The sequence below is a fragment of the Mobula birostris genome, chromosome 3, assembly GCF_030028105.1.
Source record: "Mobula birostris isolate sMobBir1 chromosome 3, sMobBir1.hap1, whole genome shotgun sequence".
NCBI lineage: Eukaryota > Metazoa > Chordata > Chondrichthyes > Myliobatiformes > Myliobatidae > Mobula > Mobula birostris.
Window position 1 is genome coordinate 17269744 of NC_092372.1, and position 27015 is coordinate 17296758.

The window sequence follows — 27015 nt, forward strand, 5'->3', positions numbered from 1 at the left end:
ATGCACAACACATTGAACCTTGAAGTGGATGGGCACAGCAGCAGAAGACCACTCCTGGTTCCACTCGTGTACCAAATAAAGTGGTAACTGAGTGTACTTTGTGCAACCTTAACTTCTCACTGTATGGAAGTGATTTTTGCTATTCTAAAGATTAAAAATAGAATTCATTAATTACAACAGCGAACAAGCCAAATAGTAGTCCTACCTTTTACTTCTAACCCCTGATCATACATATATGTTTGCATTGGCAACACTTGAGCAGCCCAATTTAAAATGTATTTTAATTAAACACAACAGCTGAAGATGAAATTCCAGAGGAAAGGTTGGGGCTGTCACATCTCTTGATATCAATGTAACTACTTTAGGGAGCTGAATCGTCGATATTGACTCAGAAGAAGGTTGAATTTATATCTTAATTTAGCAACAGCAAGACATTGCTGTATATAAATCCAAGAAAGGCTTATTAGGGAAAATGAAGGACAGCTGGGAATATATTTTTTTATTAAGTACAGTGGTATTGATACTTATTTTCCAGTGTTCTGATTTTAAGGTTGAAAAGGTAAACAAGTGAAACTAAAAAAATACCTTTTGCTCTTGTTGATAATTTTGTAATTAAGAGAGGAATCTGGTAAGCATGAGTGTAAGGAGTGGAGTTTTCGATGAAATTAACTAACTGAACTCACAATGATTAAGAGCTGACAAAGTAATGTGCATTCAGACTGCTTTTGTGCACCTGCGAAGCAAAATAGATATACTAATTTCTTTTTGTCAACCAAGCATTGAAAGATTTTAAAAGCATCCTGGCAATGCCAACAGAAGCATTCAAAAACCTCGTTTACAGAAGTCCATTCCTTGTATTTGAAGTGTAACAGCAAAACAGTCTTTCACGAGCCCGATGAGGCCCCTTGGCTAGTGCCCCGTGCGATTCCCTTTCTTCTAACTGTGGCATTCAATTTTAGGCAGGTTCGACAGCACTGGATTTTGATCGCCACCATGAAGCATCGGCCCAGTTTCTTCAAGGTGAGACAAAATTTTTCTGACATTCTGTCCTTCGTACAGATGTTGCCTGAAAGACAATGTTAACAGTGTTATTTAAACATCTGCAGCAACAACACCACCATCAAGTATCACCCCCTCCCTCCATCAGGTTTGGTTTGTACATCAGCAGAAGAATCACGTCCCAGCTTCTCACTTCACTTACCTTCCTCCTCCACCCACCATCTCTTCACCTGGTCTCACTTATCCCCTGCCAGCTGTACTCGTATCCCTCCCCATGTCATCTTATTCTGGCTTCTTCCCCCTTCCATTCCAATCCTAGTGAAGGACCTCAGCCCAAAACATCAACTGTTTATTCTTCTCCATAGATGCTGCCTGACTTGCTGATTTCCTCCGGTATTTTGTGGGTGTTGCTCTGGATTTCCAGCATCTGCAGAGGCTCTTGTGCACCAGTCTTTGGCTTGTTGTGATATAAACATATGCATGACACATGGGTGTTTGACCCAGCCATGTGAAATGCATATCAATTGAGCCTGGTCTTCCAATTAATGTGATCATGGCTGACGCTCAATCACAGTTAATTTGCATTAGCTTCAGTCTACATTACAACTCGTCACACCGGTAATGCAATGTTGATGCAAATCTTTGACTCAGTTCAGCCACTATGAGCACTGGGACTTTTGGATCACACTGATTAGAAGTTGTGACATATCCATCATCAAAGACCCCCATCATCCAGGCTCTCTTCTCGTTATTATCATTAGGAAGGAGGTACGGGGGCCTTAGGTCCACCAAGTTCAGGAACAGCTCAACCATCAGACTCCCAAACCAGCATGGAAAATTTCACTCACATCAACACTAAATTAACTCCACAACCTATGGACTCACTGTCAAGGACTCTGCAACTCGTGTCCTCAGTAATATTTAATTTTCATTTGTACACTTTGTCTTCTTTTGCACTGGATTGTCTGTGAGTCTTTGTTCATGCATAATTTTTTATGAATTCTACTGTTTTTCCGTGTTTTCTTGTAAATGCCTGCAAGAAATGAATCCCAGGGTAGCATATGATGATGTACAGTACTTTGAACTTTTGACACTGAGGGTAAGCCTCCAGAAGTCCTGACTAAACAGAAGAACGCAAGGAAATGAAGCTGGAGGAGGATATTTGGCCTTCTGTGACTGCTCAACCATTCATCATCGCTGATTTACCTTAGACCACACGACACAGGAGCAGAATTAGTTCATTCAGACTATTGAGCCTGCTCTGCTATTCCATCACGTTTGATTTCTTTTCCCTCTCAACACCATTCTCCTGCCTTCTCCCAGTAAACTTTGACACCCTTAAAAATTAAGTAATTATTAGCCTTCACTTTGAATGTACCCAATGACTTGACCGCTACAGCTGCCCGTGGCAATGAATTCCACTGATTCACTACTCTCTGGCTAAAAAAAAAAATCCTCCTCATCTCTGTTCTAAAGGGACGTCCTTCTAGTCTGAGACTGAGTGCTCTGTTTCTGGACCCTTCTAACGATAGGAAACATTCTCTCCAGGTCCACACTATCTAGTCCTTTCAATATTCAATAGGTTTCAATGAGATTCCCCCCCCCACCCCCATTCTTCCAAACTCCAGTGAATCCAGTGAATACAAGCCCAGAGCCACCAAACACATACCTAGTTGTTAACCTTTTCGTTCCCGGGATCATTCTTAGCAACACTCTTCTGCATCAACCCCATTTCCTTTAATCTCTCAAGTAGAAAAAATAGATCAAACGCTGTCTTGAATAAGAGAAAGTAAATAGACATGAGGCGTGAGTTGGCTGTGCCAGATTGGAAAACCAAATTAACAGGTATAATGGTGAAGCAGCAATTGTTAATGTGGAAAAAAAGCAGATCTAATAGAACAGTGCATCTCGGTGGAATGAGTCTCTGGCTGAATGTACTCCTGTGCCCACCCAGTAAATTATGTAGTGGATGGGCAACATTGGCCAAGATGGCATGCAACTTAGACAGCATCCTTTTTTCAGTCACCACCGTGAGAGAGTCTAGTTCCATCCCCACAACATCACTGGCCTTACAAATGAGTTTGTTGATTCTGTTGGTGTCTGCTACCCTCAGCCTGCTGCCCCAGCACACAACAGCAAACATGATAGCACTGGCCACCACAGACTTGTAGAACACCCTCAGCATCGTCAGGCAGATGTTAAAGGACCTCAGTCTCCTCAGGAAATAGAGACGGCTCTGACCCTTCTTGTAGACAGCCTCAGTGTTCTTTGACCAGTCCAGTTTATTGTCAATTCATATCCCCAGGTATTTGTAATTCTCCACTAAATCAGCAGGATGACACTATTAATGGTTGGAAATTCCACCCGTCAGCTGTTTCGCATAAAATTGGTTCAGATTAGAGAGGCATAGGGAAGGTGACAACAGATAGAATGTCTGTGATAGGGTCCAGAATTTAAAATAATTGGTACCTTGGCAACCAATCTGTCTGCTGCCTCTTACAAAAATGTTCCTCTGTATTTGCCACTCCAGCCCTCTCTGTACCTTGAAACAGGCTTTTCCTCTCTCTTTCTCATTTCTGATGAAAGGCTACAGGACAGACAGGTTAATTATCTATCTCTTCATGCAAGCTGATGGACCTGGTGAATGTTGGTAGCATTTTCTGCTTGTTTCAGATTTCCAGCATTTCCACTCTTTATTCAGATGTTGCAGAAAATTTCAGATAGTTTTAATCATCTTAATTATGTTTCAGAATTTCCTTAGGCAATACAAGAGAAAAGTAGTGAATAGCATAAAATCCAAGCAAGACCCACCCAGTTCCCCTCCACCACCACCCTCATCCGTCTGGCAGGACTGGTCCTCACCCTCAACAATTTCTCCTTCTACTCCTTCCACTTCAAGAGGTCGTCATGGTTCCCACATGGGCCCTAACTATGCCTGTGTTTTGGTTAACTGCATGGAACAGTCCGTATTCCAAGACTTCCCTCGTAATGGTCCTCAACTCCTTCTGTACTACATTGATGGCTGCAAAGGTGCTGTTTCATGCACCCATGCTGAGCACCTCAATCTCCTCAACTTTGCCTCCAACTTCCTCCCTGCCCTTAAATACACTTGGTCCATTTTTGACACCTCTCTCCCCTTTCAAGTTCAAGTTTAATTGTCACTCAACCACTGGGGGGCAGCACCAACTCCAGCTTGCACCCCGTGCCGGTGGAGTGCATAACTCTCCCGGGCAGCTGTAAAAAGGTGACACTGTGGCTTGAGGCCTAGTCCTGAGGCCACACAGCTCCACCACCGTGCCTCTCTCTCTCTCCATCTCTGCAGACAAACTTCTATCAACATCATTTATCAACTTGCTGATTCCCACCCTATCTTCTGTAAAAATAATATTCCCTTTTCCCAGTTCATAGTCTCCACTGCATCTACTCCCAGGATGAAGCTTCCTTTCCAGGACATCAGAGATGTCCTCCTCCTTCAAAGAACGGGGTTTCTCTTCCTCCACCACTGATGCTGCCCTCACCCACACCTCCATTTCTTGGACATTTTGTGCTCACCTTAAGAGGGTTAGAGTTCCCCTTGTCCTCACCTACCACCCCATGAGGTTCCATACCCAACACAACGTTCACAACTTCCACCATCTTCAAAGAGATCTTACCACCAAACACATCTCTACCTCCCCCTGTCCACTCTCTGCTTTCTGCAGGGGGCATTGTCTCTGTGATTCCCTTGTCCATTCGTCCCTCCCGAGTAATCCCTGCAAACGAGAGAAATTCTACACCTGCCCATTCACCTCCTCCATCCCAGCAAGGCAACACTTCATCTGAGAATCTGTTGGGGTGTCCTATTTTATCCTGTGCTCCCGTGCAATGGTGAGATGCAACGTAAACTGGAGGACAACTTTGTTGAGAACCTCTACTCCAACTGTCTGAAGTGGCATTTCCCAGTGGCCAATTATTTTAATTCCTATCCCCACTCTTGTTCTGACATGTTGGTTCATTGTCTCCTCATCTGCCGTGATGAGGGCACACTCAGTTTAGAGGAGCAACACCTCACATCCCATCTAGGTAGCCTCTATGCTGATGGCATGAGCATCGATTGCTCCTTCCTGTAATGTTTTTTTCTCTTTTTTTCTGCTACACCTTTTCTCTTCTATTCCAACTCTAGCCTCTTACCTCTTCTCCTCACCTGCTTATCACCTCCCCTGGTGCCCCTTCTTCCCGTTCTCCTTGGTCCACTCTCCTCTCCTATCAGATTCCTTTTTTTCCTAACTTTGCCTTTCCCACCCTACCTGGCTTCACCTGTCATCTTCTAGCTTGTCCTCCTTCCCCTTCTCCCCATCTTTTTATTTTGGCATCTTCCACCTTCCTTTCCAGTACTGATGAAGAGTCTCAGCCTGAAACATCAACTGTTTATTGATTTCCATAGTTGCTGCCTAACCTGCTGAGTTCCTTCAGCATTTTGTGTGTTGCTCTGGATTTCCATTGTCTGCAGAATCTCTTGTGTTTTTGAATAACATAAAAGTAGACTACTAAACCTTCCACAGAGATGTAAAATGGAAAAGTTAAGCAAAAGTGATCGTACTTTTAAAAATCTGAATTTCTCCCAAACTTGCTTCAATTGATCTTTAGACTCTCGGGCAATAAACTTGGATAAATCATGACATCTAATTTACAATTACAATGTAATAAAAAAATCAAAATATTCACTATTTTTCCCAGGCACTATGAGAAGTAGGTCAGCTGGCGGTGCTGGCTCGAAGGGCCAAATGGCCTACTCCTACACCTATTGTCTATTGTTTATTGTCTATGAGAACTCACACAGCCCTCCTCAGAGCTCCTGAACTTGGAAATATACTCATTGGCCACTTCATTAGTTACACCTGTACACCTGCTCGTAAATGTAAATATCTAATCAGCCAATCAGGTGGCAGCAACTCTAAGCACAAAAGCGTACAGATATGGTCAAGGGGGTCAGTTGTACAGACCAAACATCAGAATGGGGGAGAATGTAACTGACATGGTGCCAGATGGGGTGGTTTGAGTATCTCAGAAAATGCTGAACTCTTGGAATATTCACACATAACAGTCTCTGTAGATTAAAGACAACTGTGTGAAAAATAAAATACATTCAGTGAGCAGCAGTTCTGTGGGTAAAAATGGTTGTTAAAGAGAGAGGTCAGATGAGAATAGCCAGACTGGTTCAAGCTGACAGAAAAGAGAATGATAGCCACATGTTACAATAGTGGTGTGCAGATGAGCTATACATTGAACCTTGAAGGAGACAGGCTACAGCAGCGGAAGACCATGAACATGCATGCAGTGGCCACGTTATTAGTTACAGCAGTTACTAGTAAATTGGGCACAGAGTGTACCAATAAATTTACTTTCTAAGGTAGGATCAATCAAGAAAATACATATCTGGAGCAGCTTTAATTTCTCAGTTATTTCAATATTACAGCAAAAAGATCTGCTGAAATAAATATTCATATAAATTGCTAATTTAAATAAAGATCCTGAGGGATGTTCTCTCGGATTTTCCATGTTATGCACAGTAAATTTAGCAGAAATTAACAAGACTTTAATTATTCTAATCTCTTTTAGATGAGCTGGAAAGAAAATTGCATAGCTCATGCTGTTTTGTGACACCAGCACTGTATGATTGAGGGCCTTATTCTTTGTGTTATTAAACTGAACATATTTCCAAAACATCACCCACTGTAAGTACAAAGAATAATATAACAAATATGTTCTCCAGGAAGCACTGAAATATTTACCTATTGTAAACGGTGTTGTAATGAATAATGTGTCCATTAAAGTGTGCTCAGATAGCAGAGTTTGAATTCAATGTTGTGCTGTGGCGTGACTCTTAAATCATTTCGGTCTTTAGCAGGTAAGCAATTCTATGGAGTAATCCTATTAGTGGCAAGTAATTGCTCATGGACCCTCCATTGTAATATAGACACTTACCCATATAGTTCTTTTGAATATATTCACCAAGCGATTGAACAAAATATTGAGTACAGGTAAACAACAGGAATTCTGCAGATGCTGGAAATTCAAGCAACACACATCAAAGTTGCTGGTGAATGCAGCAGGCCAGGCAGCATCTCTAGGAAGAGGTACAGTCGACATTTCAGGCCAAGACCCCTCGTCAGGACTAACTGAAGGAAGAGTTAGTAAGAGATTTGAAAGTTGGAGGGGGAGGGGGAGATCCAAAATGATAGGAGAAGACAGGAGGGGGAGGGATGGAGCCAAGAGCTGGACAGGTGATTGGCAAAGGGGATATGAGAGGATCATGGGACAGGAGGCCCAGGGAGAAGGAAAAGGGTGGGGGGAACCCAGAGGATGGGCAAGGGGTATAGTCAGAGGGAGAAAAAGGAGAGAGAGAGAAAAAATGTGTGTATAAAAATAAATAATGGATGGGGTACAAGGGGGAGGTGGGGCATTAGCGGAAGTTGTACAGGTGTTGCGATGTTATGATGAAGTTGTATAAGATGATGGTGAGGACTAGTTTGGGGTATTGTGTGCGGTTCTGGTCACGTATCTACAGGAAAGTATTCAGAAAGATTCAAAGAGTCCAGAAAAAATATACAAGGATATTGCCAGGACCTGAGAACTTGAGTTATAGGGAAGGGTTGAATAGGTTAGAACTTTATTAGGGAGTAGGAGAATGAGAGGAGATTTGATAGAGGTATACAAAAGTTATGGGTGGTACAGATAGGGTAAGTTTTTTTCCACGAAGATTGGGTGAGTTTAGAACTAGTCATCGTCACAGTCATACTTTATTGATCCGGGGGAAATTGGTTTTCCTTACAGTTGCACCATAAATAATAAATAGTAATAGAACCATAAATAGTAAATAGTAATATGTAAATTATGCCAGGAAATTATGAAATAAATCCAGGACCAGCCTATTGTCTCAGGGTGTCTGACCCTCCAAGGGAGGAGTTGTAAAGTTTGATGGCCACAGGCAGGAATGACTTCCTATGACGCTCTGTGTTGCATCTCGGTGGAATGAGCCTCTGGCTGAACGTACTCCTGTGCCCAACCAGTACATTATGTAGTGGATGTGAAACATTGACCAAGATGGCATGCAACTTGGACAGCATCCTCTTTTCAGACACCACCGTGAGAGAGTCCAGTTCCATCCCCACAACATCACTGGCCTTACGAATGAGCCTGTTGATTCTGTTGGTGTCTGCTACCCTCAGCCTGCTGCCCCAGCACACAACAGCAAACATGATAACACTGGCTACCACAGACTCGTAGAACATCCTCAGCATCGTCCGGCAGATGTTAAAGGACCTCAGTCTCCTCAGGAAATAGAGACGGCTCTGACCCTCCTCGTAGACAGCCTCAGTGTTCTTTGACCAGTCCAGTTTATTGTCAATTCGTATCCCAGAGATCATGGGCGAAAAGTGAAATGTTTAAGGGATATATGAGGGGGAATTTCTTCACTCAGAGGGTGATGAGTGTGTGGAATGAACTGCCAGCCAGTGGTGGATACAGTTTTGATTTTAACATTTAAGAGATTTGCGTAGGTGTATGAAGGGGAGGAGGATGCAGAACTGCAGACATTGGAAAACCAAAGCAACACACACAAACTGCTGGAGAAACTCAGCAGGTCAAGCAGCGTCTATGGAAATGAATATACAGTCAATGTTTCAGTACTTCCTGAAGAAGGGTCTCAGCCAAAATGTTGACTGTTTATTCATTTCAATTGATGCTGCCTGACCTGCTGCATTCCTCCAGCATTTTGTGTGTGTTGTAGAACTATGGTCCCGGGGGCAGGTTGATGAGACGAGGCAGATCAATAGTTCAGCACAGAATAGCTGGTCTGAAGGGTTTGTTTCCATGCTGTAGTGTTCTATGACTCTAAATCTACCACTGATGCCGCTGTTGTTTTTCCTTTACAAGCTCTGTGGCGCATCAGGCTGCAACCTTGCTGTTTCTTTACCATTTTTGTCTGATTTTTACGAGGCTGAGTTGCTAGCTCGATGCTCAACCAATCACAGATGGAAAGTGTGTAAATAGCCGGCCAGACTCAAACCCAGGACTTCTTGCCTGGAAGTCCGGTGAGGGTGCCACTACACCACCAGCCAGCTCATTGGTGCTGTTAGTGAGAGGTAAAGCAAGGGTCAAATTTTACCATTTGATCAGCTAGGGTGAATGCGGTAAAATTTAACACTCGACCTGCCATTTCTATGCGATCCACAGAGCAGTTTCGTCAGGGTGGAATTAAATTAAAGATCACAGAAATCAGAATCAGAAACAGGTTCATTATCACTGCCAAATGTCGTGAAATGTGCTGTTCAGAGACAACAGTACAGTGCAGTACATAAAAATTACAGTAAATGAGTACACACCAGGAATTCTGCAGATGCTGGAAATTCAAGCATCACACATCAAAGTTGCTGGTGAACGCAGCAGGCCAGGCAGCATCTCTAGGAAGAGGTGCAGTCGACGTTTCAGGCCGAGACCCTTCGTCAGGACTAACTGAAGGAAGAGCTAGTAAGAGATTTGAAAGTAGGAGGGGGAGGGGGAGATCCAAAATGATAGGAGAAGACAGGAGGGGGAGGGATGGAGCCAAGAGCTGGACAGGTGATTGGCAAAAGGAATATGAGAGGATCATGGGACAGGAGGCCCAGGGAGAAGGAAAAGGGGGAGGGGTGGGAAAGCCCAGAGGATGGGCAAGGGGTATAGTGAGAGGGACAGAGGGAGAAAAAGGAGAGAGAGAGAAAGAATGTGTGTATATAAATAAATAACGGATGGGGTACAAGGGGCGGGTGGGGCATTAGCGGAAGTTTGAGAAATCAATGTTCATGCCATCAGGTTGGAGGCTACCCATACGGAATATAAGGTGTTGTTCCTCCAACCTGAGTGTAGCTTCATCTTGACAGTAGAGGAGGCCGTGGATAGACATATCAGAATGGGAATGGGGCGTGGAATTAAAATGTGTGGCCACTAAGTAAATGAGTAAGTAGGGCAGAAGAGGAATAGTAAGGTAATATTCATGAGTTCCAGGATGGTACAGGAATCTGATGGCAGAGGGAAGAAATTGTTCCTGAAACTTTAAGGGTGGGTCTTCAGGCTCCTGTACCTCCCCCTTCATGGTAATAATGAGAAGAGGCCATGTCACAGATGGTAAGGGTCTGGATGGGCACAGTAGTGTCGTGGACAGTGTAACACTGGCTGTAAGATTGGGGTTTCATTCCCATACTGTCTGTAAGGAGTTTGTACATTCTCCCCGTGAATGCATGGGTTCTGTCTGGGTGCTCTCACATTCCGAAAAAGATATACTGGCTAGGATTAGTGAGTTAGGACAACACAGGAGCACAGTGGTTAGCACAATGCTTTACAGTACCAGCGGGCCTGGGTTCAATTCCCGCTGCTGCCTATAAGGAATTTGCACGTTTTCCCTCTGTGGGTTTCCTCTGGGTGCTCTGGTTTCCTCCCACATTCCAAAGACATGGTAGGTTGGAAGGTTATTCAGTCATTGTAAATTGTCCCATGATTAGGCTAGGGTTAAATGAGGGTTGCTGGGTAGCATAGAAGGGCTGGAAGGGCCTATTCCATGATGAATCTTAATAAACAAATAAAACAATAAATAAAAGTTGTGGGCATGCTATGTTGGTGCTGGAAGCCTGGCGATACTTGTGGGCTGCTCCAAACACAATCCTCCGACTCTACTGGCCGTTGATGCAAACATTTCACTAGAAGTTATGATGTACGTCTGGCCTCTCATCTTTAATGATGTCCTCAATGACAGGGAAGGCTGTAGCCCTTTTATAACCAATATCTACATGCCTTGATGCGATTCAAACCCTACTTTACCCAGAGCAGTTGCCGGTCATGAAACAGCCGGAAGGTAAGTTTCAATGTTTTGCACCCAGATTGTTGTAGCTCAGGCATCCATGGACAAACAAATCCAGTGTTTACCTTAACCTGCAGTAGGTACAAGACCATTGTAGTTGTTGCTCCAAGTCTGTCTCTGTTGCCACAACAAAATTAAGGTTCGTCCATCGTCATCGATGAAGACCTCGATGCTCAACCCGGCATGGATGGAAGGCGTGCCCAGGAGCGGCCCAACTGGATTCGAACTCAGGAACCTTCGCTCCCGGAGTCCGGTGCTGATATCACTGCACCACCAGCTGGGATATGATGTTGCCGAGACTAGCACTTGATTTAGATTTAAGTGAGAAAGAGTTGCGCAGTGTCAGCCTCACTCTCTCTTCCCAAATCCCATCTGGATCCAGTGGCAAGAAAAGAGTTGAGACGGCTGGAGATGGGACTAGGTGCAGTGGATGACCAGGACATCTTCTGTGTCTTATCCTGCTCTACGCATTCTGTGACGATTGCAGAGACCGCCTTCTTGACCGTTGGACCTTCCATAGGTCTCGTCCGCTCAATCCGCCGGAGTCTGTCTCTTCACATGCTGGGATAGACAACTCCCTATCTCACCGAGGGTTTGAGACCCGTCGGCTACCCTCACCTGGTTTAGCCAACTTGTCGAAGCCGTTGCCCAGGGTGTAGCCGCTGTTGCATGTAAACAGCTACGGGGTGAGAGCTGAGTGCCAGGTGGGGACCAAAGGTGGACAAACCGCCCTGAAAGGGACGCGACATGTTCCCCCACCAGAGGTGTTTACCCCTCCCTGACACCCCATACATTCCCACAACAAAATATTACATTAAGGACAACGATTATATATCTCTGTTATCTACCTTGCTCTTTTTCCTTTGCACTTTTAATTTCTTTTTGAAACGACAACAAATTTCACAACATATGTCAGACATGATAAACCCAATTCCGATCATAATTTCTTTACCGAAAGGAAAATAACAAGATAACACGAACCTCTGGCATCAGATTGCTGAACAGCGCAATAACATATGAGCAGTACCTTGCTATTCCTCATTTGCACACTCTATATATCTACTTATTGTTAATTATAATCATTTTTTTGTCCAGCACTGTATTTGTGTCACAAAACAACAAATTTGATGACATATGTCGTGATAATAAAACTGATTCTAGTTATGATTCTGCTTATCTTTCCAGATGTCCTGTTTTCAGCATAGAACTGCATAAACTAAGTTTAGATGGAAACTTCTGCTTACTTGGTGACCTCGACTCCAACTCTGATGGTGTTTCTGATCCCCATTTTAAATCGTCACATCATAAGGGGACACTGGTAGGTTTGAGTTTTGAATTAACTCAAATGGTGGAATGGTATCATAGTGGTTAGCACAACGCATTATAATACCAGTGACCCAGGCTCAATTCCCACTGTTGTCTGTAAAGAGTTTGCACATTCTCCCCGTGACTGAGTCGGTTTCCTCTGGGTGCTCTGGTTTCCTCCCACAGTCCAAAGATGTACCATTTGGTTGGTTAATTGGTCATTGTAAATTGTCCCATGACCTGACTACGGTTAAATCTAGGGTTGCTGGGCAGCACAACTAGATGGGCTGGAAGGGACTATTCTGCGCTGTAGCTTAATAAATAAATAAATTACACGTATTCATTTATGCTTTTTGCTTGCGCTTTCACACAAGATTATACATTCAGACTTTTGTTAGTGGGCCTACAAGAATCCTCAAACCATACTTCACTTCAGAGTTGGCACAGAACTTTCCATATCCAAATTTTGTTAACGTTGATACCGGGTCATACATTCAAACCCTGAATCTAATGTAGTGGGGTCTGCTTGTGAAAAATCATCAGCAATGCGTCCAAGTGTACATCAAAGGCATGACTAAAATTTGGAATATTATCTCCATCTTACAGTCATAACAATAGAAATCAGTGCTTAAATGTGTAGAGTAGAATATTAAAGCAAAAAACAGATTACAGGAGCAATTCAGCAGTCAAGTAGCTTCTCTAAAGGGAAATGGACAGTTGCCATTTTGAGTCAAGACCAATTATTTGGACGGTCAGATGAAGGGTCCCGACCTGAAAATCAGATTGTCCATTTCCCTCTGTAGATGACATATGTTCCTGATAAATGTTTTTTTTTTTGCTTAAAATGTCTTATCTCCCCTTTCTGTAAGTATATATAGAGTTATAGAGCACTATAACGCAGAAAGAATCCCTACAGCCCATATAGTCTGCTGAACTGTTATTCTACCTAGTCCCATCTATCCACACCTGCACCACAGCCCATCACACTCCTCCTGTCCATATACATGTCCAAACTGCTCTTAAAATGTTACAACTAAATCGGTACCCACCACTTCTGCTGGCAGCTCATTCTATGCCCCCAGCTGAAGTGATGGATGCGGGTTCAATTTCCACATTTGGATTAGGACATAGATGGGACGTGCGGCTCAATGGAGCTAGGCAGAATACTTGTTAGGTATCCTCTGAATGGGCTTCTGCAATCTATGGGCAAGCGAGTCCATGGGTATGCTAAAGGTCAGGGAGTTATGGTTACTATCTCCAAACGTTCACCCATGGAATTATGTCTCCTGACTACAAGTTGGACAAATTTAGGTTGTTTTCTCTGGAGTGACAGAGAAGGAGGAAGAGGGAAAGAGAATGGGGTAGAGAGGGATAATAAATCAGCCATTATCAAATGGTGGAGCAGACTCGAAAGGCAGAATAGAAGAGGTTTTTTCCTCTTGTCTTCATAACTTTCAGCACGTCGCACAAAGTAAGGTTTGTCTTTCTAGGACCCATCATAAACAAATTCGTACTTCCTCATGTTCTAATTCCACTTCCTCCAGCTCTGCCTACTCAATAAATCTAGCAATGTCCTGCTGTATCATTCTGCTTTCATCTGTATTCTGACATACCTCAACAATAGATTAGTGTTAAATAGGGGGTTGCTGGGCAGTACAGCTCGAGGGGCCAGAAGAGCCTATTCCATGCTGTACTTCTATAAATAATCAATAAACATGTATAAATAATGGAAACAGATCAGATATTGACAGTGTAAGTTGTAGAATAGAGTTTGTAATCACTAACTGTATTTGCATACCAACCAACCTGTCTGTTAATGAGTTCTGTATTGTAGTACCAATTACCTATTTTTTGTCAGTAGAGATAATTCAGATTGCTTCCCCATCACAGAAATAAGAGCACAGACAATATAACAATGTTTCCTGATTGCATTAGCATACACATAAACATGAATCCTATGATTTGGAGTATATATTGCTGTAATAGCCTATATTTAAACGGATCCTTGTTAAGGCAATTGTTCTTGTTTGTCCTGAAGATAGTGTATCATGGCAGTGCAAGGCAAGGTGATTGGAGGAACGTATGGGGTGGGATGTCAAAGGTAATAGGTGGCGGAGTGGAGGTATGTCTCTCCCAAAGGAAGAGTAAGGCTCTCGTTCCCACTGCTAGCCTGCAGGTCACCCTTGGGCAAGGTTTAGCACCTGATTAGCCCCCTGATCAGAGTCACGTGAAACCATGGCGACAGGTGGTGGTAAATGCAGGTTCTTTTTTAACATTTAAGAATAAATTGGACATGGATGGGAGGTGTATGGAGGGATATGGTCCGTGTGCAGGTCAGTGGGACTAGGCAGTAAGTGGTTCGGCACAGCCAAGAAGGGCCAAAAGGCCTGTTTCTGTGCTGTAGTTTCTATGGTTTCTATGGTTCTGAGCTGCTGGTGCATATCACAAGTCCTGGATAAGCGACCACTGACGCCAGGCAGACAATCTCTGAAGAGTATCGATAATGTCTGGGGCGGGTGTGTAGGATGCGCTGCCAGAGGTGGCGGTAGAGGCAGATAAATTAGGGACATTAGATAGGTATATGGATGGTAGAAAAAGTGAGAGCAATGTATGAGGGAAGAGTTAATCTTAGAGTAGATTAAAAGGTCAGTACAGCTTTGTTGGCCAAAAGGCTTGCACTGTGCTGTAGTTCTATGTTCTATTACATCTAGCATCAGCGGCTGCCCAATCCCCTTTCCCACTCTTCAAATTATTGAGTACTGGTGGTTTATGAGTTTACCAGAGATAAATCTTGTCCTTACTTACAATCTCTCACTCATTTGGACCTTTGCTGAATAGCATTCGAAGGCCTCAAGCCCTGCCTCAGTTCCCACTCTTCCTGACCCTAACAGCATGGAAGGTACTTGAGTCCGGGGAAATACCCTCCCCATCATCGAGGACAGCTTTCAAAGGCAGAGCCGTAAGAAGTTGGCATTCATAATTAAGGACTCTCACCATCCAGCACGTGCTCTCTCCTCGTTACTACCACCAGGGAGAAGGTACCGAAATCTGAAGACGATCGTTCAACATTTCAGGAACAACTTTTACCCTCTGCACTCAGAATTCTGAATGGTCCATGAACCCAAGAACATTATCTTACTATTCCTCATACCCTTTTTATTTATTTATTATTTATAAGACAAAGGAGCAGATTTAGGCTATTCAACCCATCGAGTCTGCTTCTCCATTTGATCATGGCTGATTTATCTTCCCTAACAACTCCATTCTCCTGTCTCTTCCCTGAAACCTTTGATATCCTTACTAATCAAGAACCTATCAACCTCTGCTTTAAATATACCCAATGACTTGGCCTCCACATTGTAACTTATGGTAATTTTTATGTTGACGTTGCAGACTGAAACATTGAAACAGTGAGCTGTTGGTTTCCCCTTTGCTGTGGAAGGAGTGATAGCTCTCTCTTCCTCGTTAATGTGAGAGTGAGAGAGAGAGAGAGAGAGAGAGAGAGTGAGACTGAGGGATGTTGCACTGTTGGGAAGAACAGTGTTTGTTGATAGACTCTAGATCATGGTCTCTTTGGAGTCTTTGCTATTGGTTGCAAGTTGGGTGGTGGGGTGGGGGCTGATGCCTGTGCTGGAACAAGTGGGGGAGGGTTGATGCTTTGCTGCTGCTTGTGCATGGGAGGGGGGTTTGGGGTTCAAACACTTTTCTGTCATTCGTTCTTTGAGGTTTTCTGTTTCGTGGACATCTATGAGAGTAAGAGAGAGCATATCAGGTTGTATCCAAACCATTAGTGAAAAGGACAAAGAGTAGGGGTTCCAGAACAGATCCCTGTGGAACACCACAGGTCACTGACCTCCAAGCAAAATATGGTCCATCTACGACTACATTCTGCCATCTGTGGGCAAACCAGTCCATGGCTACGCTAAAGGTCAGGGAGTTGTGGTTACTATCTCCACAATGTTCCACCATGGAATCCTGTCTCCTGACCACAGGGAGGACAAATTTAGGTTGTTTTCTCTGGAGCAGCAGAGACTGGGGAAGAGTGCAGGAGATTCAATCCTGAGAGTCATTTTCTTGTGGGCATACTCAATAAATCAATAATAGAATAATAACCATAATAGAATCACTGAAAGACTGCAACAACTTGGGCATTCAACCCGTGTGCAAAAGACACGAACTGTGCAAATACATGAAGGAAAGAAATAATAATAAATAAATAAACAATAAATAATTGACAGCATGCGATGAAAAATCCTTGAAAATGAGTCCATAGGCTGTGGGAACATTTCAAAGATGGAGCAAGTAAAGTTGAGTGAAGTTATCCTCTTTGGTTCAAGAGCCTAATCATTAAGGGGTTCCTGAACCTGGTGGTATGAGTCCTGAGACTCTTGTACATTCTTCTTGGTGATAGCAGCGAGAAGAGAGCATGACCTGGGTGGTGGGGGTCCCTGAGGATGGAACCTGCTTTCCTGCAACAACTTTCTGTGTGGAGGAGTTGAATGGTGGGGAGGGCCTTATCTGTGACGAACTGGACCATACCCACTACTTTTCGTAGGATTTTCCAATCAAGGGCATCAGTGCTTTCATACCAGGGTGTGATAAAACCAGCCAATATACTTTCTACCACACACCTATAGGAGTTTGTCAAAGTTTTAGATGTCATGCTGAACCTTCACGAACTTTTGAGGAAGTTGCGGTGCTGTCGTGCTTCCTTCGTAATTACATGTAGGTGCTGTACCCAGGCTGAGCACTTATGTGGAAATCTAAACCCGGCACTTATAGCCCATTCCCACTGCCACACGGATTATACCCCATTACAGACTCCAGACCCCAAATCCTCGGCTTTACACACTTCTATTCTTTCCTGTTCAGTTGTGATGAAGTGCCTTCAACCTGAAATATTGCCCGACTCCATCCACACAGGTAGAACTTGATACAATGGGGATACAACAGCACAGAGACAAGCCATTTCTGTGAAACAAGAGGATGCTGAACTATTATTATTATTCTGCTTAGCTCCAGTGACCTGCACCTTAACCATAGCTCTCCGTACCCCTCCCACCATGTACTTATCCAAATTTCTCTTAAGTGGTGCAATCGAACCCGCATCCACCACTTGCGTTGACAGCTCGTTCCACAATCTCACCACCCTCTGAGGAAGAAGATCCCCCTCCTGCTTTCCCCTTTTCACCTTTTACCCTTAACACATGGCCTCTGGTTCTAATCTCATCCAACCTCAGCAGAAAAAAACATGCTTGTATTTACCCTATCTAATCCCCTCATATGTTCTGTTGAATATTTCCAAAAGTTTCTGTTTAGTTTTGTTTTAGATTTCCGGCGCCTGCGGTTGTTTTGATTTTATTTCTTTGTATCTTAGGTTGAGATACAGTGTGGAACAGGCCCTTCTGGGCCAACGAGCCGCACTGCCCAGAAAACCATCTGTTTAACCCTAGCTTAACCACTGGACAATTTACAATGATCAATTAACCTACTAACTGGTATGTCTTTGGACTGTGGGAGGAAACGGGAGCACCTGGAGGAAACCCACACATTCCTTACAGACGGTATCAGAATTGAACACCGAACTCTGACACCTCCAGATGTAATAACATCATGTTAACCACTGTGCTGCCATGGCAACCAATTTTCATTTTATTTGACACCTTATCCTACCTGCTCCATACATGGTAACAAAAGTGAGTGAATGGTAGAATAGGATAAGCAATAGGAAATCATTTACGGCTTGACAGAAACATACAAAGCAGAAAGTTATATTCAAAGGTGATAGCACGAGCTTGGCAAGCATGCAGCATTTTTGTGAGAGTTCAAAAAATCAGCCTCTGATTTATTAAACTCAAAGGTTTTTCAAGCTATTTCTCCCTTGACCATTTACTGACAAAACAGTGAACTCCATTCTAACGAGCAGGTGGATTATGATAATTACACAGCAATAACTTAAATATAGGATAGGTGTAAGTCACTGCAGGGCAAACTAGTTAACATTTTGGAATCATAATACATTTAAGATAGATCATATTAGGTTGCAGAGGAGATTTCATGTGAGCTTCATGAGAGCCGATGTTTAAAGAGCATTTCTTCGAGCCTATGTAAATGACATGGCAACAAGAAGGAAATGATCAGCAGTTCAGTTTTGCTGATGGAAGAGAATGCCACAGAAGCAAACTATGGTATTTGATTTGGTACATGAATGAACAAACACATGCTGAGTGAGCATAATTTTTCCAAAATTAAAAATAATACACTTTGGAAGAACTTCCTGGCAGATGCCAGACTGAGATGCCAAACAAAATAGCAGAAACAAAACGTAACTAAATCTTAGAGCAGGAAGATTAAGGAGATATTTTCTTTGAGGTTTCCTTCATCTTCTACTTCAGAGAAATGCAGCGGAACTGCTAAGGAAGTGCTTTGAATATCCATTCTTAGCTATTCACAGATACTCAAGGGATTCTGATGATCTAGGCCAACGAACAGTGCAAACATCAACCAGAGTGGAGAATGTCCTTTAGCGATGACCTCTTGTAGATATTTGCTCTTATGCGAGGCTTCATTGATGGTTAATTTATTGTCAAATTATATATATTATGTACAGCATATATAGTCTTCTAGGTTTAGAGGTTCAGCTCAGGGCTAACTACCCTGACTGGTAAAAACAATTTTTTTATGGAAACAACAATGAAGAACCCTTCTACATCTGTGTGAGATGGTACTCCTGAGTCTCCACCCAGGATTTGCAGGACTGACAGTAAAGAAAACCAAAAGAAAGCTACTAACGTGATGAAGTAAACCCTCTACACCACCAGAAATTGAGGACCTTTATTGCAGCCCTAAATGCCAGCGGTGTAACGGGCAGTAAGTACGTGTGTGTGTGTGTGTGTGTGTGTGTATATATATATAAAATTTCTGGATTTACTGGCTTATAGAGAAAGATAAATTGGCTAGTTGTCTCAGAAACAACCTGGTATTCAATGTCAGCAAGACTAAGAAACTGATTGTGGACCTCAGGAATGGGAATTCAGGAGAATGCACACCAGTCCTTAGTGAGGGGTTAGCAGTGAAAAGAGTGAGCAGATTTAAGTTCATGGGTGCCAACATCTCAAAAGATCTATCCTGTGCCTAATACATTGATGTATTAATACACCAGGTGTCTACTTCAATAGTTGGAGGAGATTTGTTATGTTACCAAAGACTTGTAAATTTGTACATATGTACAGTAGAGAGGACTCTGACTGGTTGCAGAGCTGGTCCGAGAAGCGGCAGATGGTGTTCAACACAGAAAGGTGTGAGGTCATTCATTTTGGAAGGTCAAACTTGAAGGCAGAGTACAAGGATAATGAAATGATTCTTGGCAGTGTGTAGGAACAGAGAAATCTTGGGTTTCATGTCCAAAAGTCCTTCGAAATCGCCATGCAAGTTGATAAGGTTGTTAAGAATGCATATGATATGTTGGCCTTCATTTGTCAGGTAATATTGCAACTCTATAAAGCCCAGGTTAGCCACACTTGGAATATTGTGTTCAGTTCTGGTTGCCTCATTTTAGGAAGGATGCAGAAGCTTTAGAGAGGGTGCAGAGGTGACTTACCAGCATGTTGTCAGGACTAGAGGGCATGTTTATAAAGATAGCTTGAGCAAGCTAGTGTTTTTCTCTTCAGAGCACAGGATGATGAGAGATGACTTGATAGAGGTGTACAAAATGGATAGATAGAGTGTATAGCCAGGGTGGAATTGGTTAATACCAGTGGGTCTAATTTTAAGGCTTTTGATATGTACACTTGGAATTTGTTTCTGTCATTATATTTCAATCAATTTAGCTATACATTATCAAACAATGGACCTGTTTATTAAAAATTGGGTCCAACAAACACTTGGCCACAATTTAGGTTCAAAGGCTTTTCACAAAGTGCAACCAACAGTGGGATAGGAAGGGGTGGAGATTTCATGAACCAATTATCACCTGTTGGCAATGGTTCGTACATGATAGAGATCAGAAAAATAGTTGGAATACAAATAACTAGCATGAAAAAGATGATAATGTATGTATTTATTTAGAAATTTGTTTAGCCAGAGGATGGCAAATTTGTGAAATTCATTGGAAGCAAAGTCATGGGATATGTTTAAAGCAGAGGTTGGTAGTTTCTTGATTGGTAAGGGTATCATGGGGATAAGGCAGGAGAAAGGGGTAGAGAGGGAAATATAAATCAGAGATAATTAAATGACAGAGCAGACTCAATGGGCCAAATGGCCTAATTCTGCTCCTATATCTTTTGGTCTTACAGTCCTGTGAATTAATTACTTCTTCAGAATTAAGATCTTTGTTCAAATCTATGTTCGAATAATATGATATTTAATGACTGTTCTGCAATAAATGCAAATGTCATTTAGATTTGCAAATATTGGGTCCATGAACAAATATTCCAATATCTCTGATAAAATCTAAGCAAATCCATGCTGAATCCAATTGAGATTTCTTTCTTTGAACTATTATAGTTGTGTGAACTTCTTATTGACCCATATCCATCAGTAATTCTCAGGTTCAATTCTGATGTGTAACATTACAGCTAAAGCCATTAAAATAATGCATGCTCACTTACTAACACATCAAACATCAGTTCTCTGACACAGTGGTGTCAAGAAAACAACCTCTCCCTCAGTATCACAATAACAAAGGGGCTGGTTGTGGATTACAGGAGGAATGGAGACAGGCTAACCCCTATTGATGTTAATGGATCTGGGGTTGAGAGGGTAAACAGCTTCAAGTTCCTTGGTATCCACATCACCGAGGACCTCACGTGGTCTGTACATGGCAGGTGTGTGGTGGAAAAGTCACAACGAAGCCCCTTTCACCTCAGACGGTTGAGGAAGTTTGATGTGGGCCCAGAAATCTTAAGAACTTTCTACAGGGGCACAATTGAGAGCATCCTGACTGGCTGCATCACTGCCTGGTATGGGAACTGTACCTCCCTTAATCGCAGGACTCTGCAGAGAGTGGTACGGACAGCCCAGCGCATCTGTAGATGTGAACTTTCCATGACTCAGGACATGTACAAGGACAGGTGTGTAAAAAGGGCCCATAGGATCACTGGGGACCCAAGTCACCCCAACCACAATCTATTCTAGCTGCTACCATCCGAGAAATAGTACTGCAGCATAAAAGCCAGGACCAACAGGTTCCGGGACAGCTTCTTCCACCAGGCCATCAGACTGTTAAACTCACGCTAATTTGAGTGTACTCCATATTACATTGACTGTTCTATTTACTATAAATTACTATGATTGCACATGGCACATTTAGATGGAGACGTAACATAAAGATTTTTACTCCTCATGTTTGTGAAGGCTGTAAGAAATAAAATCAATTCAATTCAAAACAGGCAACTGTTTGTGAGAAGTGAGGCAAATCTGCACATTGACGAAAAAGACTGGGAGGCAGAACGGAAAAGGATTGGTTAGACTAAGTGGCTTTTTTTTCCTTTTAAAACATTGTTGTGTATTTAATATTTCAGTAATATTTGAGTAATATTGTAAATCTATTGTTTGAGTAAGATTTCTTCATTTGTTTAAATAATTCATTATGGGAAATTAATTATGTGAATTGTATACCACATCACATCACATCAGATGTGGGTGCCTCATTTAAAGTAAAAACAAACTGAGACACTATTCCCAGCTCTGGGTTTTTGCTTTCAATTAATTTTATGTTTTGGAGTTACAAAAAATAACAAGTATAATCCTTGAATGTAAGGTTCTTGATTAGTCAGGGCATTAAAGGTTACGGGGAAAGGGGAAAGGCGGGAGAATGGGGTTGAGATGGATGATAAATTAGCCATGACGAAATGGCGAAGCAAACTCAAAGTTCAAAGTAAATGTTATTATCAAAGTACATAGACGTCACTATATACTACACGGAGATTCATTTTCCTATGGACATACTCAGCAAATCTACAGAACAGTAACTATAACAGAACCAATGAAAGATCAGCCAAAGTGCAGAAGCCAACAAACTGTGCAAATGCAAATATAAATAAATAGAAATAAATAACGAGAACATGAGCTAGTGAGATAGAGTCCTTAAAGTGAGACCATTGGTTGTAAGTACACCTAAATGATAGAGCAAACGAGTGTAGTTTTATTCAAGAGCCTGATGTTTGAGAGGTAGTAACTGTTTTTGAATCTGGTGGTGCAAGTCCTGAGTTTCTTGTACCTTCTAACTGATAGCAGCAATGAGAAGACAGCGTGGCCTGGGTGATGGGGATCACTGATGATACTAGGCCAAGATGCAGCTACTCAATACACTCTCCACTACACATCTGCAGAAGTTTGTCACAGTTTTAGATGTCACGTTGAATCTCCATAGACTCCTAAGGAAGTAGAGGCATTCCCAGGCTTTCTTTGTAATTGAACTTACATGCTGGGCCCAGCACAGGTCCTCTGAAATGGTAATAACCAGGAATTTTTAAGTTGTTAACCTTCTCCACCTCTAATTCTCCAATGAGGGCAGGCTCGTGGACCTCTGGTTTCCTTTCCCTGAAGTCTATAATCAGTTGCTGACATTGAGTGAGTGGTTGTTGTTAGGACACCACTCAGCCAGATTTTCAGTCTCCCTCCTGTGTGCTGATTCATCACCACCCTTGATTCCGCCACAACAGTGGTGCCATCAGCAAACTTGAATATGGTATTGGAGCTGTACATAGCCACACAGTCATGGGCGTAAAGCAAGCAGAGCAGGGGCAAAGCCCATGGATCTGTGGTGGAGCTGTTTTGATGAAAATCGTAGGGGAGATTTTGTTGGCAATCCAACCATGAACACAGACTCAGTGGCCACTTTATTAGGTACAGGAGATCCCCAATAAAGTGGTCACTGAGTGAATGATTGATTTAATCATAATAATTAATTAAAACATATGCACACACAAAATGCTGTAAGGCTCAACAGGTTAGACAGCATTTATACAGGGAGATGCATTTAGTTCAGAATCAGGTTTATTATCACCGACATTAAAGGCATCTTGCGAGATCATGGATCTGCGCCTGGAAAGTCTTCACTCTGCAGGGCACAGGCCTGGGCAAGGTTGAATGGAAGACCAGCAGTTGCCCATGCTGCAAGTCTCCCCTCTCCACGACACCGATGTTGTCCAAGGAAAGGGCATTAGGACCCATACAGCTTGGCATCAGTGTTGTCGCAGAGCACTGTGTGATTAAGTGCCTTGCTCAAGGACACAACACGTTGCCTCAGCTGGGGCTCAAACTCACGACCTTCAGGTCGCTAGTCCAATGCCTTAACCAAATGGCCACGTGCCCACACATCACCGACATACGTCGTGAATTTTAAACATGAGAAATTCTGAAAGTGCTGGAAATCCAAAGTAATACACACAAAATGCTGGTGAAACTCAGCAGGTCAGGCAGCATCTGTGGAAATGAATAAAAAGTCAACATTCGGGCTGAGACCCTTCTCCAGGACTGGAAAGGAAGGGGGAAGACGGCAGAATAAAAAGGTGGGGGAGGGAAAAGAAGATTGCTAGAAGGTGATCGGTGAAGCCTGGTGGGTAGGAAAGATAAAGGGCTGGAGAGGAAGGAATCTGATAGGAGAGGGGAGTGGACTATAGGAGAAAGGGAAGGAGGAGGAGACCTGGGGGAGATGATTGACAGGTGAGAAGAATTAAGGGACCAGAGTTTGGAATACAAGAAGAGGGGAGAGGGAGGGAGTTTTTTTTTAACTAGCAGGATAAACCAATATTCATGCCATCAAGTTGGAGGCTACCTAGAATTGTGTTGCTTTGTCGTGTCTTGAGGCAGTATATTCTTCTGATTGTATATAGTCTCTTCAGTTCAAAGTACATTTATTATCAAAGTATGTATACATTATACAGCCTTGAGATTCACCTCATTACAGGCAGCCTAAAAATTAAGAAACCCATAAGACCCCATTAAAAAATGAAGACTGTCAAACACCCAATATGCAGAGAAAAAAAAGCAATCTTGCTCTCAAGTTGAAACATATACTTTTATATTTTATACCTCTTGTAGTATAAACCAACCATTAATTGGCCTTCCTAATGACTTGCTGAACCTTCTGTGTTTCAAGACAAAGACTCCTAGGTACTTTAGTATCACATAATTCAATGTCTCACCTCCTTTAAATTATCACTTGCTTTTTCATTTGTCCTTTCAATGGAGATAATTACTTCTCAACATTATGCTCCATCTGATAATTTCTTCCCCACACAGTTAATCTATTTATATCCGTTTGTGTCTACATCACAACCTGTGAGCATCTTTGTACCATTTACACAGAAAGGCGGGATGACTGGAGATGGGAGTTGGGGCCAAGGCAGCAGAAGGGCTTGCCACTAATCACAGAGCAATGAAAATCAGGCATGCCCAAGAGGTTCGAACTGCTGCCTGCAGGAATATCAGATCATTGCAGAACTGAAAGAGGTTTAAAGGGCAAGGCGGACCTGGTTGCCAGTGACCTCAGAATTATTTGTTAAATGCAGCATCCATCATCAGAGATGCTCACCACCCAGGCCATGCTCTTTTCTCGCTGCTGCCATCCCCAGGTAGAAAGTATAAGAGCCTCAGGACTTGCACCAGCAGGTTTAAGAACAGTTACTACCCCTCAACCACCAGGCTCTTGAACAAAAGTGGATAACTTTACTCACTTGCCCATCCATTGAGATGTTTTCGCAACCAATGGTCTCACTTTAAGACTCTTTATCTTATTTCATGTTCTTGCTATTTATTGCTATTATTTATACTTGCATTTGCACAGTTTGTTGTCTTCTGAACATCTCACTGATGCTGTTGTAATCACTATTCTATAGATTTGCTGAGTATGCCCACAGGAAAATAAATAAATTACGTGGTGACACATATGTATTCTGATAATATTTTGAAATGCAACATGATGCAAACTAAAATATAGGTGGCTGAATTTTGGTTGCACTTTTACAGAGTCATAGTCACAGAGCGATACAGCGCAGAGCAGACCACGGCATTCACCCAGCTAGTCTCAATTTCCTGAATTCAGCCAGTATCCCTCTACAACCCTCCATGTACCCATCCTAGTGCTTCTTAAATGATACTATTGTACCTATCTAAAGCACGTCCTCTGGCAGCTCATTCCATATACTCACCACCCTCTCAAAGAATTGTCCCTCATCTTTCCCTTCTCACCCTAAATCTATGCCCCCTAGTTTTTGGCTCCTCTGCCCTGGGGAAAAGACGGTTACCTTACCTGTGCTTCTCATAAATTTAAATATTTCGAAAAGGTCATCCCTCATTCTCCGACGTTCCAGGCAATAGAAACATAGCCTAGCCAATCTCTCCCTATAACTCAGGCCCTCTATCCTCGGCAACATTTAAACATTTTCTGCATTCTATCCAGTTTACCCACATCTTTTCCACAACAAGGTGACCAAAACGGTAGACAATACTCAAAGTGCAGCCTTACCAGTGATTTACACCCCTGCAACATAATATCTCAACCCCTGTACTCCATACTCTAACATTGGTTCAGCGTGGGCAAGAGCAAGTAATGTCTATGGTTAGTGGTCAGGTCATTTGATTGTCCAGTCTCTCCTTTCGCAGCTGCTGTTTGTTCTCTGTGGCAGAGTCGAGGTCGTTCTCATCTACCACAGTTCCTTCTTGAATAAATTTTCTGCAGATTTATTTATTGAGTGCAATGTCTTTCGAATTTTTAGATGTTATTTTGAATTTCTTCATCCTGATGTCGATGTTATCTTTGAAGCATTTCCTTTGCCCAACAGGGGTTCGCTCACCTTCCTTCAACTGGGAGTAAAGGATCTGTCTGGGGAGACGTGAGTTAGGCATCAGAATGACATGACCTATACATCGGAGCTGGTGTTGCTCAATCCAGGTGGAGATGCTGTTCATTTTGGCCTCCTCCAGTATGCTGGTGTTGGTATGTCTGTCCTTCCAGCTGATCCTCAAAGTCTTTTGTAAGGTTTTTTGGTGTTAATGTTCCAGGGACTTTAGTTGTCTCCTGTGGGTGGTCCATAATTCAGCTCCATACAGTAACGTAGGAAGAATGACTGCCCTACAGACCAAAGGTTTTGGTTGAACCTGCAAGACACAGTCTTCACGGGCTCTTTTCCTTAGTCTTGCGTAGACTCCACATGCACTTCTCTGGCGATGGTTAATCTCTGAGTCGACGTCTGCTTTTGAGGAGAGAATGCCGCCAAAGTAGGGAGAGTGGGCTACATTTTCAAGAGTGATATTATCATCTTTTACGGAAGGCTGGATAAATGGCTGATTGGACAGTGGCTGATATACCTGGCTGATCAGCCACCTGGCATGTACCCCACCATGCTGCTATCTTTGAGCCTGGTGTATGTACTGGGTGCAGAAGTTATAAGGCTAGTGAGCATTCAACTACTATGGTAAGATAGATTTATCACCTCACAATCTGCTTTCTGGTGACCATGCACCTGGTTGCCCAACTGCACTGCAGCAACTTACCAGCAACTCTGATACTGTTTTCCTTTGCGTTACCTCAATGCACTGATGCGATGAAATGATCTGTATGGATGGCAGGCAAAACAAAATGTTTCACTCCACCACAGTTTTCGTGACAATAATAAGTCAATTTATCAATCTACCAATATTCCTTGTTCTAAAATTCAATGCCTGGTTCTGGGTATACTAAATTCTAAAAAAATGTTCAATTCTCGGTACTCGGGACTTTGAGACTTTTTTTTTTACTGTGCCTATGGTCTGTTCTTTATCAAATTACGGTATTGCTTTGCACTGCTGTAACTATATGTTATAATTATGTGGTTCTGTCAGTGTTAGTCTTTGGT

The 27015-nt window shown here is 42.7% G+C and overlaps 1 protein-coding gene across 2 annotated transcripts in view; it reads right to left on the reverse strand.

Moving 5' to 3' along the window:
- Positions 1 to 532: 532 nt before the first annotated feature.
- The window catches only part of LOC140194909 (A disintegrin and metalloproteinase with thrombospondin motifs 12-like), a 688485-nt gene continuing 662002 nt past the window's right edge, over positions 533 to 27015 (reverse strand). Inside the window, exon 24 of one of the 2 annotated variants that reach the window (XM_072252276.1) lies at positions 533 to 1066. In XM_072252276.1, the coding sequence (XP_072108377.1) occupies positions 885 to 1066 (182 nt within the window). In that variant the 3' untranslated portion in view covers positions 533 to 884. Of the gene's footprint in view, positions 1067 to 26696; positions 26735 to 27015 lie in introns of those variants that run through there. The other variant, XM_072252277.1, reaches the window with a different exon arrangement.